General features: G+C 36.3%; 1 protein-coding gene across 3 annotated transcripts; it reads left to right on the plus strand.

Annotated features, from left to right (window-relative positions):
• The first annotated feature begins 134 nt into the window (after positions 1-134).
• Positions 135-11,928, plus strand: cusr (Copper-only SOD repeat protein). Of its 3 annotated transcripts, XM_048182831.1 has the most exons (12): positions 135-322; positions 427-507; positions 1,522-1,845; positions 2,853-4,920; positions 5,506-5,605; positions 7,327-7,401; positions 7,496-7,594; positions 7,694-7,826; positions 7,938-8,052; positions 8,537-8,661; positions 10,860-10,943; positions 11,029-11,928. In XM_048182831.1, the coding sequence occupies exons 3-12, from the start codon at positions 1,806-1,808 to the stop codon at positions 11,118-11,120; spliced, it is 2,931 nt and encodes a 976-aa protein (XP_048038788.1). In that variant the 5' UTR covers positions 135-322; positions 427-507; positions 1,522-1,805; the 3' UTR covers positions 11,121-11,928. The 3 variants fall into 3 exon arrangements, with proteins under 3 accessions (XP_048038788.1, XP_048038789.1, XP_048038790.1); XM_048182832.1 differs by lacking the exon at positions 427-507; XM_048182833.1 differs by lacking the exons at positions 135-322; positions 427-507 and adding an exon at positions 528-576.
• Positions 11,929-14,327: the final 2,399 nt, after the last annotated feature.

Here is a 14,327-nt window from a genome sequence, read left to right on the forward strand (position 1 = left end):
ATACAGTGGCACATGTTAAAGGATTTTAAACACCTAGGGTGTTTTAATAACTATATGTTGATGCACATGAAAACATTTTCCACTGTTTTCTGTACGGTGTTGAGATCATAAATGACCTACAGAGGGCAGCAGAGGAGCTCTGATACACAGAAAAACACCAGCAAATGTCCAAAATATAATAAATATAACGTCAACTGTTACTGGTAAAATGTTCAGTTAATCATATCAACATGTGTCATGTGAACTGTGTTATGGAGTATACAGTGTAAGTGTACTTTTTCCTGATCAAACATACTGAAGGAACACCAACAACAACAATATGGTGAGTAAATGAGCAAATCAGTAAATCAGCAATTTCTATCAATGAAAAACATTAGTGACAGATTGGCATATTGACAGCTTGTCTGATCTTCTGCCATTTTGTAGAATCATAATTTAAGCAAATTTGTATCCTGAAGCATAAATATTCGGAATGAACAACTTCGTCTACCAGAGAAGAGAATTAAGGTAATATAATGGCGTCATGTGACACCAGGTTAAACTTGAGCTGGACTACGTCATGCTCGAGAGAATAAGGTGTGTGAACGATTTCTGATGAAATAACCAGAACAAAATATTGCTACACTGATCTATACAATACATGGTTACATAATTATTTACAGTATGTATATACAGTTATAATATATAGGCTATCTATAAATATTTGGACACTCTGGACTTAATTCTTATTAAAAAGTCTTGAATTACTACTTGATTCAGAGTTTACGTATGTGAATGTCCTGAAGTTAAATATGCAGTTATGCATACCTCATTATTATTTCATAATCTTACTGTACATAAGAAATGTGCTGAACTATAGCACAAACCATAATGTTACTATTCTAAAACGTAAACTGTTGTGTTTGTATGCTTATTTATGTATATGTCTTTTTCTGACACTATTATTGAACATGACAGATAAGCCCAAAAATGAAACAGCCATCTGTTTAACTATGAAAAGAACGGATATCTGATGGAAGAATAGCTGCTCTCATTTTAATAATGAAATGAAAGTGGAGATTCAACAGATTAGTAGCAGCTTCTTTATTTGTGGACTGCTTGTTTAGTCACTAAATTTCTTGTATACACCAGCTATAATTAGCCAAAATAATGTTCATCTTTCCAAAGCAAAGCAGTTGTGTCTGGTTTTGAGTGAACTCTTGTCTACGTCACATCTCCTCACTCCTCAGTCATTATCTAAAATAGCACCAGTTGAAGAACCTCAAGAGCATCTTGGAGCAGCTCAGGCTGAAAAAATATATCCCAGTGCTCCTATATTTAGCTGGAAAAAAATTGTAGGTTGTAATTGCTAAATTTTGCTCCTTAATCTAAGCCAACCACCAAAATGTTGTATTTATTTTCTGGTAGTGTGTTTATCACGTCCATAAACTTTTATTCTGAGAAAATCTTGCTAAACCATATTTCCATGGTTGTAAATGATGCTTTGTGTATGTTAAATCCGCTGTTATGTGTTTATGTCAGGAAAAGCGTGATCACAGGATGTTGAGAAGCCACTCCCTCTGCAGCCCTCCCTTGAGACTATAGAAGAGACAAGCCACAGACTCATTCAAACCAGCTACACACTGAGACATTGAGGAATTCACACATACACACACATGCACTCATCAGCGTAGACTACTCCAGTACAGTAGGTTATAAACACACACACACATACACAGGGGCTTCCCTTGTGAAACCACTCTCACACAACTGTCTATATTTCTACCTCTTGCTTGCAAACTCACACATAAACAACAGCTGGTAACATGTTGCTGCCAAGAGCTTTGACCCTGTTCATCTTGTGGGGTAAGTGCCAACTTTTTTTCCTCCCAAAATATAGGGATTTGCATCCCAGCAAAGCATGTTCAAAGTGTGTGGTCTCTCAAGTTTGAGTGTCTGGAAAACTGTTGCAGAGTCAATGGAAAAGTTTAAGAATTTGCATCATATAGTCACTGTAAGATATTATACATTCTTAGTTAGCGTATTAGCATGTGACAGTCTGTAATTGCTTAACAATAGTTAAATTATTCATTGACCTTGTGATATCTAGTGTTTGTATGTGATACCTAGTGTTTCATAAGGTATAACGTGATGCTAAATGCATAATAGGCACTATAAACATAAAACTTAAAGCTTGATTTATGTGAGAAAATGTACATGCTAGGTTTTACTACACTTACAAATATTTCTAATTTCTAAGCCCTCTTTTTTAAGTTAACGCAGTTAAACTGTATCCTTAGTTACAGTGTACGAGTTAAAATTTTAATTTAACCTTCGCACCTATTACACAAGGGAATGTGGTGAAAAAGTAAAATCATGCTTTCATGTCTTTGTCATTTTTTATGAATGGGAGTTTTGCATAGCTGAAAACTTACAGGCTTTTTGTATTGATCACTGTTGTTCAGTATGACTCAGCTCAACTGTGACATTATTTATTTATGTATTACACCGCACAATTCCCTGAATTCAACTGGACACTCCCGAAGTTCTTCTTAGGGAATCTCTTAGAAATATCATGTTTGACACACTGCGACACCTGAACCCACCCGTCACCTGAGCACATCTAAAGCTAATACTAATGTCCTTTAATCAGCGCAATTGGTGTCTAACAAACATATAACAGATGAGGTGTTGACATGAGTAATACGTCTAATCTTACACTGGAATCTGACTGATCTGTTTGATATATCTGCATGTGATCTGCTAAAATTAAATTCTTGAAATCATAAATAGTTTGCCGACTTCCTGAAAAGAATGAGTATGTTTTATTTAAATTCCTATGATATTTTGTTTATTCCATTGACTCTTTTTAGGTTGTGCCTCTTGTGTGAGGTATCGGGCTGACTTCAACATGATGGATATCACTGGTTGGATCAAATTTGACTCCACGGAGCTGATGTCCACTGTTAATCTCACAGGAAACGGCACATGCCGATCATTCAATATCTCCCTCACTACGTTCCCTGTTATGTACGGCCATTTTGCTTCACCCTGTCAAAAGTCACTCATAGGAGACAGTGTTTTCACCTTTTCTGTAGATCGGCCCCAGGCTGTGGTGAATGTGTCCGCTCTGTTTGAACAGCACCTTAGTCTGGATTCCCTCTCAGTGCTGGTTGAGACATGTGGTGGCATAAGGATTTGTGCCGGACTCATGTCGGAGTCCCAGGTCAGAACTTGGCAGGCACGATTTTTCAGTCCCGTTGCTGGGAACATCTACATCCGGCAAGTGACAGGAGAAGCAGGGGCGAGGGTTCTCTCAGATCTAAGAAATGTCAATCAGACCAGGACTTTTACAAATGTCACAATTTTGGTGTCACAAAGCTCTGCCACCAGCTGCGCTATGCTTCTTGGTAGTCTGGATCCCAAGAGTCTTACAAAGCTAGGCCTTCTGAATGTGGGATCAACTCTAGAACCCGCAAAGTCTCGGTTGGAAATCTCCGCTCTCAGTTCTAGTGTACGCTTCGCCGTTCTCAGCTTTACCTCAAGCTATGCATGTGCAGAAATCCGAAGTGTTGCAATGAAGGTTGTTAGCTCTGTCCTGAACATGCAAGGGATTAAAGGCTACTTCACCTTTCAACAACCATCTCCATTTGATCTCACCACCATCACTGTTAACCTGACAAACCTGAACAGAAGAGTTGGGCCGTACCACGTTCATCAGTTTCCTCTACCCCAGATGACATCTCCCTCGGATAGCAGCTGTAGTAACAACAATGTAGGGGGTCACTGGAACCCCTTCAATGTGAATGTTCAGGCACCGGCGTATCCGCCACCAAGAGGGTCCACTCATGATCGCTTTGAGGTCGGAGATCTGAGTGCCAGGCATGGTTCTCTGGAGAATACAAATAACTTTCAGGCCACTTTCACAGACTGGAACCTACCTCTGTTTGGGCGGAATAGCATTGTGGGTCGATCTGTCGTGATACATTTGCCCAATACGACCAGATTTGCCTGTGCAAGTATAGGCTATCCTGGCGAAGTGACTGTCGCCAAGGCGGACTTTCGTGGTCCGGTTGTGGGGAAGGTCCTGTTCACCCAGGTCAGTAGTGACCCATATTCTGATGTCTCCGTGTTCATGGACCTATCTTACGGACAACTCTCTGCACCTTCTACATTGAACCACAACTGGCACGTCCACAACTATCCCATCAGCACAGAGACCGACAGTGACAATGCATATTGTCTGTCCACTGGAGGACACTGGAATCCATTCTACGTAGACACCACGGTGAGTGCATACAGTGTTAACTGTGGTTCCGACAGCCCTTTTGCCTGTGAAGTTGGGGATATCTCTGGCAAGCACAGGACTTTGGACCTACAGTCTGAGATCGGGACAGTGGCAACCAAGAACTTTTTTACTGACACAACCTCTTGGATATCTGGAATTATTGGTCGTTCTTTGGTGGTACATGGTCCAAACCAAACAGCTCCACGTATTGCTTGCGCAAACCTCACCTTGTTACGCTTTCCCTCTGCTCACTCGATTTCCTGGCACGGGCCTGAATCTTCTGAAGGTCATGTCCAATTCTCCCAAGTCTTTCCTCAAGGGCCAACAATCCTAAATATCTCCTTCACTGGGCTTAACGCTAGAGCCGGTGGCTACCACGTCCATATTCTTCCAATCAAGAGCGCACAGGAACCCTGCTCCGACAGTAACATCATGGGGCACTTCAACCCATTTTCTGTGAACGCATCTTTATCTCCAGCTCCAGGGATTGGCACGGTTGACCAGTATGAGATTGGAGACATCAGTGGGAAGTTTGGAGGCCTGACGGGTCAGAACAACTTTCAAACCCAGTACATGGATGGTAATATGCCACTTTCAGGACCAAACAGCATCATTGGCCGGTCTCTGGTCATACATTACACCAATGGCTCAAGGTTAGTATCTTTACAAATCATGCATCCTCAAACAGTCACCTGGCTGTTTGCCCTTCACAACAATTTGACCTTTGAAATAAATATGAGATATTAGTTTGCTTCTCCTTAAACTATTAGAAGCAGAACCACAAATAGCCGAGACAGGAAAACAACTGCAGGTGCAAGTTGTGATACAGCTGATTCCCAATTCTGCATTTTGTCTCAGTTCCTCATGACGTTTTTCATATCAAAGCAATCTTCTGCATTTGCGCCAGTGAGGCAGCAGTGAGACTGACAACAAGATACTTTTTCCCAACAGGCATAATTGAGTATTCTGGGAAAATACCTCAGTTTTCTGTAAAGCTATTTAGAATAATTATGGAGTCAGATATCTGAAATACCTAAAAACCATCCTGTCATGAAAAACATATGTGGGAGGATTCACACAGCTCATTCCTCTACACACAATGTTTATACAAACATTACACATAATGTTTATACAAGTAATACACCAGGTTTCTTTGACTCACCTAGGAATGCGGGAGGAAAATTGTGAAATTTACTTAAAAAAAGATAACTTAAAATTGTTTCTTTCCCTATTTACAGAATGAGGTGTGCAGATATCTCAGCAGAGGACACCCCAGATGGAAATTGGGTGACCGCTGAGGCCATGTTCAGTGGAGCTGTAAATGGGACAGTGATGATGGTAAGAAAAAAGCAAATTTAATATAGGTGTCTTTAAGAATACATCATATAAGTAGATTTTTATATGTGGTGCTTCCCTCTTCAAAACTCATTGTCATGAGGGTAGGGTTGTCTGGGTGGTTGCCAGGATATAAGGTGTTGCTACAAGGCTTGAATGGCTCCTACTGTTTCCATGGTAGCTAAATTAGAGGGAACTGTAAAAAATAAGTATCTTCCTCATCTCTACTCTCTCCCACCCTAAAGTGGCTTAAAATCTACCGTCACTTTAAATCTGCCACAAAAAGATGACGCTGTTAATAATGCTGGATGGAGGAGGAAGGGGTGGAGAGGGGTAACTGGGTGAGGCTGTGGTTGTGGAGGGGTACAGCTCTTGTCCTGCTGGGACGGTATGAAGCTCATCTCTACCGCAGGCAGATGGATCTGTCACATGCCGCACAGCAGACCTGCAGCTGTCCTGTGGTCTTGGTGTTGTGAGCGGAAGAATGATTCACATGATTTACAACAAAAAATGACAATGACTGATAATTTTATATTTATAACACATTTTTTTAAGAGCATCTGGTGCATTTAAACATTTGCCTTTAAACATCTGCATTTCAAAGTGGTCAAACAAGGCAGCAATTTGAATTTACTTAACCCTTTAATGGTCAGTAATATAAAAAATACTCCAGGACATTTATTCTTGTTTTCCAGTAAAAGTGCAAAAAAAACATAATGGAGATATAATTAATTTTGAAGTTTTATTATGTGTTAACAAGGAGATTATGTGGTTTTTATAATCAATTAACACTGCTTTTGTCATTTTTTACAAGATGGACAAAATTTGTCACCAAAAAAGTCATTTGGTTTAACCAAAATTTTGGTTTTACCAAATGACACTTTTGGTTATACCGAATGACGATATTTTCGAACAATGTTAATAGGCTGATATCTAGGACAAAAGGACAATCAAACATTTTATATTTAAATCAAGTTTTTAAAATATTACAACATTTTCCATGTTTTATAACGATTGTACCGAATGACCTGATGTTTCGGGACATGCATATGAGCAACTGAAAACATCAGTTTTTCAAATAGTTAAGAGAGAGTTCGTTACTTTGCTTCATGACCATGTGGTCCTTTGCAGGTGTCTGAATGATGTCACATCCTGTCACATGATACTGACTGCATGACTTGATCCAAAATGATCCCATTATATTGGTTACTCCGAATGACATCAATGAAATTAATTTTTCCAGACATTCGTTCTTATAACAAAGCAACGACTTCTACACATAATTTGAATTCCATTTTGCACTATGTTAATATATGATGTTATAAAATCATGCCAGAATAAAAAATATATACATTTATTATATTTTAAGATATTTTAATCACAAATGAATTGGCTGGATTGGCCTTTGGACGGTTAAACCGAATGACCTTCTGACACTTCAAAATCTTTAAAATACCTTTATATGTAGCAAAATATAATTAATACCTTTTGGATTCATTAAAAGAGATCTAGTTGTACTATCTTACATAATTTGGATGTCATATCTTTGTTTTTTTATTATTATTAAAGCCTTTGGACAAAAAAATGACCCGTCATGTCATTGACCCATATATTTACATTTATAAAAAAATATATATAAATATTATGACATTAAGATTTTTTTTTTAAATAAGATATAACATTTAGTAATTTACTGCTAAGTGATCCACTGTACATGTTTTTAGTCCCAGCAGACCTTTCCAGATGGCAGCTATGGTGATGTTATGTTAGAGGTGGATGTGCGGGCATCGCAATTAAATGTAAGTTAGTTAAGCAAAGTTAAGTTAAGTTTTTCATTAGTCATGTTAGCCATTAATTCAATTGAATATGAGGAATTTTCTTACTGCTTTCTAGTTTGCAGAGGCTTCCTGGTACATTGCAGATGAGCCAGTGGGGTCAGACGGTGCGTGTCCTGGGGAAGATAAAATGTATAATCCATTTAACATGACAAATGTGAGAGAAGATGAAGGCCTATTTTCTCATCAAATGCTAAATTTTATTTTTTGAATATATTATGCAAAAGTAATTAAGACAGAAATAATTGTCTCTCAGGCGAACAGCTGTTCTCAGGTGAGGGCTCTCTCCTGTTGGGTTGGAGATCTGACGGGCAGACATGGATCCATAAGTCTCACCAAGAGACAACTGTACAATGACATTGTGTTGCAGCTATCCGGAGACTTCACAGGTAGCAAATATGAATAACTTTCACACTTGCGCAAACATGATATTGTCATGCGTTGGAATAGAATTCTGCATAATGAACAACATAGAAATTGTCTCAATGTTTTACCCCCAGTTGTCCAGAGGTCATTAGTTCTCAGACTCAATACCACCACAACCGCATGTGCAGATATTCACCCAGAATCCCCTTCTGCCACGCAGATCTTCCCCAACAGGGCCTCCTTCAGCAGGTGCGTTCAAAAATCCAGAAATGTCCTTCATACACTTAACTTGCAATTGAACTGGTTTTTATATTCAAAATATTAACTGTATCAACCTGACTACTAAAATGTAGTTTTAATGAATTATAGGTAGAAGTAGATCCTTTAGGTTTCACTGTATGAAATAACAAAACTTTCACTGAAATAATTCAGCTGTTCATTTCTGTGTGTAAAAATATAAACCACAAAAGTAAGTCAACAATCAATAAATGTCATGGATGGGAAATGTTTATTATAATTTAAAAAAAACATTCATATACAGATGAACACAATGACTTCTGGCTTTCTTGTAACTAACACATGATATGTCACCTTATATGTTGTAATGATAATGACATTTTGAGCCGATACATCACAAAAGAATAATCACAAGTCATCCATTAGATTAAATATTAAATATATTTTTGCAAAAGCAATGCGTGTTTTATTTTGACACATTGACTGTTGTGTGCAGGTATGATTTCCGTAAGAGAGTGGCAGATGCGCTAAACCTCCCCATATACAGAGTTTACATCTTACCTGGATCTCCTTCACAAAGGTCTGATGTGAAATGCCAGCAGGTCAATTATCTGGTGTCAGGTAAGCAAAAGAATATGAGGTTTTTACTTCTGCAACTTTTGTTGCTTTTCAAAACACCGTTTTCAGCTTCACATGACATCTTAAAAATGTGGCGCTCATAGCGTAAGATGCTGAAAAAACAGTGAGATGCCCATCTGATGCATGTATACATAGACTAATAATTAAAAATAGCTCAGTGTTTAATGATAGGAAATAATACTATCAATATGTTTTATTATACAATAAACTACGGTAGAGGATTAGGGCCAAGCAATAATAAAAAAATAAAACCATCTCGAGATTAAAGTTGTTAAATTATGAGAAAAATGTTGTTAAATTTCGAGAAAAAAGTCGAGATAAAATGTTGAGAATAAACTCATTAAATTACGCGAAAAAAGTTGTTAAATTACAAGAACAAATTCGTTAAATTATGAGAAAAATGTTGTTAAATTCTCATAATTTAACTACTTTTTTCTCATAATTTAATGACTTTATTCTCAACATTTTATTTAGACTTTTTTCTAGAAATTTGACGACTTTTTTTCTCATAATTTAACGTATTTGTTCTCGTAATATAACGACTTTTTTCTCGTAATTTAATGACTTTATTCTCAACATTTTATCTCAACCTTTTTCTTGAAATTTATTGAGTTTTTTCTCGTAATTTAATGAGTTTATTCTCAACATTTTATCTCGACTTTTTTCTCGAAATTTAACGAGTTTTTTCTCAAAATTTAACAACTTTAATCTCGAGATGGTTTTATTTTTTTATTATTACTTGGCCCTAATCCTCTTCCGTAATAAACAGTATACAATTCCATAAATAATATCTATTACACATATAATCTATAATATGCACTCATATACATCTGAGTGCACATATGTATACACATATTCTTCTAAATTGATATAATTATCATATTACATTGTTGGGGATTAACAGTTTAGGACCCTTGAGACCAGATATGTTGAATAAAGACCCAGAGTCAAAGTTTTTAAAAAAATAAATTGAAGAAAAATTTAATGAAGAATAGTTTGCAGTTTCATCAGCAGAAGCCAGCTTCATGTCTCACAAGGAGTTCGTAGGCCGCTCTGCGTACATTCACATTTCCACAACAATTATACTCTAACAGAATCAACTAACTACGTCATTACTTCAGGTTGAATGATTCTGATTGGCTAAGAAAAATAGACAAGATTAGAAATTTTCCACACATGGACAGATAGTAAGAAGCATATCTCCCTTCGTCGCGGTGATGACGAGGGGGACCCTGGATTTAGGTACCGGATGTCCTTTTGGGGTCATGATGTGGCGTCTGCTGGTCTCAAGCAGAATGCCAGTTGTCCAGTACAAAGGGACCTGCACAAAACTCTTAGCACACATACACAGATACACATGATTCACAGCTTCTTCAAGGCTGAAGTTGATCTGAGCTCTGCTCTGAGCAGGAATCTTTCCCCAAAACATTATAATTTGACAGCCCTAAAATGTATAAATAATATTCATAATCAATATTATAATTTTTTATGATCACACATCATATTATAATTTTGTTAATATATTTTTTTATGAACAAAGGAACTTTCTGCTTATTTCATTTCAAATGTTTAAACATTCAAAATAATAATATTCATATATTCAAGCACAAGAGCTGGCAGAAAAGAGCCACGCTTGTATTAAATCTTTTTGAGGGGCCTGGTGTGTCTCTTCATATATTTTTGAAGTTGTTTGATTATTGCATTTTTCTGCTGAACTGAGTTAGTATGCTTTGTCTGTCAAAACAATGAACAATCCAGTCCATTCAAAAGACACAAAACAGGGAAATTGCACGGTAATCTGATGCACAGGTGGAGCATAGAGACTTGAAACAGGAGAGCGGTATATGACAGAGGTCTATACCTCAGGACAGCAAGGACAACAGAAGAAACGATAGAAGTCTTTTTTAAATTTTACTTTTTAAATAGAATGTTTTATATAGAATGCAATTTATATTTTATGCAATTCTTAATGAAAGCAATCAACTGGCAAAGTATGATGTATCTATTATTGTTTTTTTACTCTATTCACTATCTTTCTTTAAAAATGGGAAAAATCCAATTTAAATCATAAAAATGAACAAACTTTAATAGGTTAAAACTGTGAAATTTTTTAAAATTAGAAATGACCAAAAGTTATATAGATAGAAATTAAAATGTTGTTGTAACAACCTGTTTTGCAGGTGAAGTGAGCCAAGAGAAGCTGAACTCAGTTAAGACCAGTGACAAGATGGGTGTGTTCAAAGAATCAAAGACGTGCACACCAAGTAAGCCTGAACTCTGTGGTAATCAACATTTACATCATGTAAAAGTGTTTCACACTTTTTAACCTGGAATATCTTCCTTTTTCAGGTGGAAACGCAGGACTGATGCTGGTCCCCTGCAGGATGTTACTGTCTGTCATGACGGCCGCAGTCTGTCTGCTCGGGTTACTGAGGCACTAGACCCTACAATGAAATCACAGCACTGCTTTCACTTCAATACGTCAATAAACCAGGGCAAGTTCGCCCCAATGTTAGAAAGCCATCAAATTGTGGTTAGACCCCATATTGAATTTAACACGGATGAAAACAAGGCTGTGAGACTTAAAGTCTTTACCATGCATGGCACGCACTATAAAGGCCCTAGAGATCATGTCATTTTCACAATTCACTTTCAAAACAGTTTTATGGAGTTTTTATCTACTGAAAGGTTTTTTTTTTTTTCCGGAAAGACAGAACAATCGCTAGGCTATGTTGTTAAACAGCAGTACAATCCACATACTTCTATCTCTCACAGCCTAGTTTTCATTTTTGTCAGTAAATTAAATATACACTACCATAATTAAAGTCTATACTGTAAAGAACATTTCTCATTTCTTCATGTGCATTATATACACCCATATCCATTTAAGAAAATGACATGATCATGTTTCACAAACGTATGGAACTTGCTGCTCTGCTCTTAATGGTTTTTCAAAGTAAATTCCATTGTAAATTTGTTGTAAATTCATTGTAAATTAATCAAAAGCCTAACTTAATTCTGTATTATACTCCTTTATTCCCATGTTACTCTGGTTTCTATTATGTGTATGTTTTGGATGATGCAATCAGTTTGAAAAAAAAACACAGCTCTTGTTTTGATGCAACACAGCTATATCATTTGTTATTTGAGATTGTTTAATTTTTTTTTTTAGTTTAGTTTAGTTTAGTGTGTTGTGAATGTCTGGCAGGTGACTTAGTAAGAATAATTAAAAATATATACTATTCAAAATTTTGGGTGATATAAGTTTTTTGGTAACACTTTAAAATACGGGTGCACTACTTTGCATTAATTCATACTTGAAGGATTAGTTCACTTTCAAATGAAAATTAGCCCGTTTGATTCACCCTCAGGCCATACTAGGTGTATATGACTTTATTTTTTCTTATGAGCACAATCTGAGATATTTTAATAAATATCCTGATGCATCTGAGCTTTATAATGGCGGTGAACAGGGTTCATGAGTATGAGCTGAAGAAAGAGCCTCCATCCACAATAAACATATTCTATATGGTTAATAAAGGCCTTCTGAAGCAAAGTGATGCATTTGAGTAAAAAAAAAAATAATACATATTTAAAAACTTAGGAAGTAAAATCATTTGTAAATCTCATTTGTAAGTCGCTTTGGAGAAAAGCGTCGGCTAAATGACTAAATGTAAAATATCTAGGTTCCGCCAGATCGCCTTTCATATTCAACTTACGTAGAAAGTGTTATTTGGCGTAGCGTCAGTTACACTTTTTCCATAAGTTGAAAAGGGAAGCGTATGTAGCATAAACCTTGTGAACTGCAAGAGTTTTACACTTTCTTCGTACGTTGAATACGGAAGGCAGTCTGGTGGAAACTTGATATTTTACTTCATATTGTTAAATATGGATATTTTTTACACAAATGCATCGCTTCGCTTCAGAAGGCCTTTATTAACCCCCCCAGAGCCGTGTGGAAAATGTTTATGAAGGATGGATGTGGATGCAGACACTTTCTTCAGCTCATATTTGTTGGTATGGCTCACTGCCATTATAAAGCTTGGGTGCGTCAGTATATTTATTAATATATCTTTGATTGTGTTCATCAGAAAGAAGAAAGTCATTTACACTTAGGATGGCTTGAGGGTGCTGTATAAAGCTAATTTTCATTTTAAAGTGAACTGATTATTTAAAGGGTAGTTCACCCAAAAATTGTATTTCTGTCATTAATTACTCAACCATTATGTCTTTCTAAACCTGTAAGACCTTCATTCATCTTCGTAACACAAATTAAGACATTTTGGATGAAATCTGAGAGCATTCTGATCCCCCAATACTGAGCCGGCGTTCTGACGTAGAACCTGGAAGCGCTGCAATGTAAAAAGCGTAGGAGAATGACAGGGAAGAAATGAAGTTTCATTAAAAAAATTTGAAAAATTTGGTTTGCATTGACCCCACTTCTTTTTATTTTCTAATAAAATGAACAAATGTATAATATGTTGTTCTTTACATTTCATATTTTCATTCTCTGGATAAAAAAGCACATCAAATACACACATTTCTATCATTCACTCCAGTTTTCTATTAATACAGAATTCAAAATTTTCCAAAAATAATCTTGCATAAATACAGTGGAAAAAAACAGATGCAAAATAATGGCAATGGCAATTTATTTATATAGCACAATTAAATACAATCTATGTTGCCCAATGTGCTTTACAATAGCTAAAAACACAGAAAAACACAATAAGTAAAAAGAACAAAAATTATTAAGCAATAAAACACATACACAGAGAAATTGTAAAAACATACCATAAAATAGACTAAAATTGGTGCTTCAACGTTAAAAGATAACAATGAAAGGGTGCTTCAACATGTATTATATGCCTTATCAAACAAATATGTTTTCAACTTAGATTTAAAAACAGATAGAGATGGAGCCTGTCTAATTGAAATGGGCAAATCATTCCAGAGTCTAGGACCAACTACAGGAAAGGCACGGTCCCCCATACATTTTAACCTATTTAGGGATAGACAGGAGTCTCTGATTAGATGACCGGAGTGATCTTGTTGGATGGTATTCAGTCAAAAGGGTGGAAAGGTAAGGTGGAGCCATTCCATTTAGGGATTTATAAATGAGAAGTAAAATTTTAAAATCCACTCTGTAGTGTACTGGTAACCGGTGTAGGGAACGTAAAATAGGAGTGATATGATCCCGTTTCCGTTCACCCATCAAAAGTCTCGCTGCCGCATTTTGGACAGGTGCTGGTCATATAATTAGAATATCATCAAAAAGTTGTATATTATATTCATTCATTACACACAGACTGATATATTTCAAATGTTTATTTCTTTTAATTTTGATCATTATAACTGACAACTAAGGAAAGTCCTAAATTCAGTATCTCAGAAAATTAGAATATTGTGAAAAGGTTCAATATTGAAGACACCTGGTGCCACACTCTAATCAGCTAATTAACTCAAAATACCTGCAAAGGCATTTACAGTTTTTCTTGATTGTTTACACACATTTTCTGAAAGCATGCCTCATACTCTCAGAACTCTACACACAAATCAAAAAACACACACACAATGAGCAAAACCCCTCAATTCTCCTGCAAAATGAAACTTTACATTCAAAACAATGTTCTTTTGTTTTCAAATTT

Source organism: Megalobrama amblycephala, linkage group LG2 (assembly GCF_018812025.1).
Source record: "Megalobrama amblycephala isolate DHTTF-2021 linkage group LG2, ASM1881202v1, whole genome shotgun sequence".
NCBI lineage: Eukaryota > Metazoa > Chordata > Actinopteri > Cypriniformes > Xenocyprididae > Megalobrama > Megalobrama amblycephala.

Excerpts from the sequence above, each read along its gene's own strand:
- cusr (XM_048182831.1), top strand. The coding sequence starts at position 1,806 with ATGTTGCTGCCAAGAGCTTTGACCCTGTTCATCTTGTGGG. Across the intron at positions 7,595-7,693 it reads ATCCATTTAACATGACAAAT|GCGAACAGCTGTTCTCAGGT; the intron begins GTGAGAGAAGAT and ends ATTGTCTCTCAG. Across the intron at positions 7,827-7,937 it reads GCTATCCGGAGACTTCACAG|TTGTCCAGAGGTCATTAGTT; the intron begins GTAGCAAATATG and ends TTTTACCCCCAG.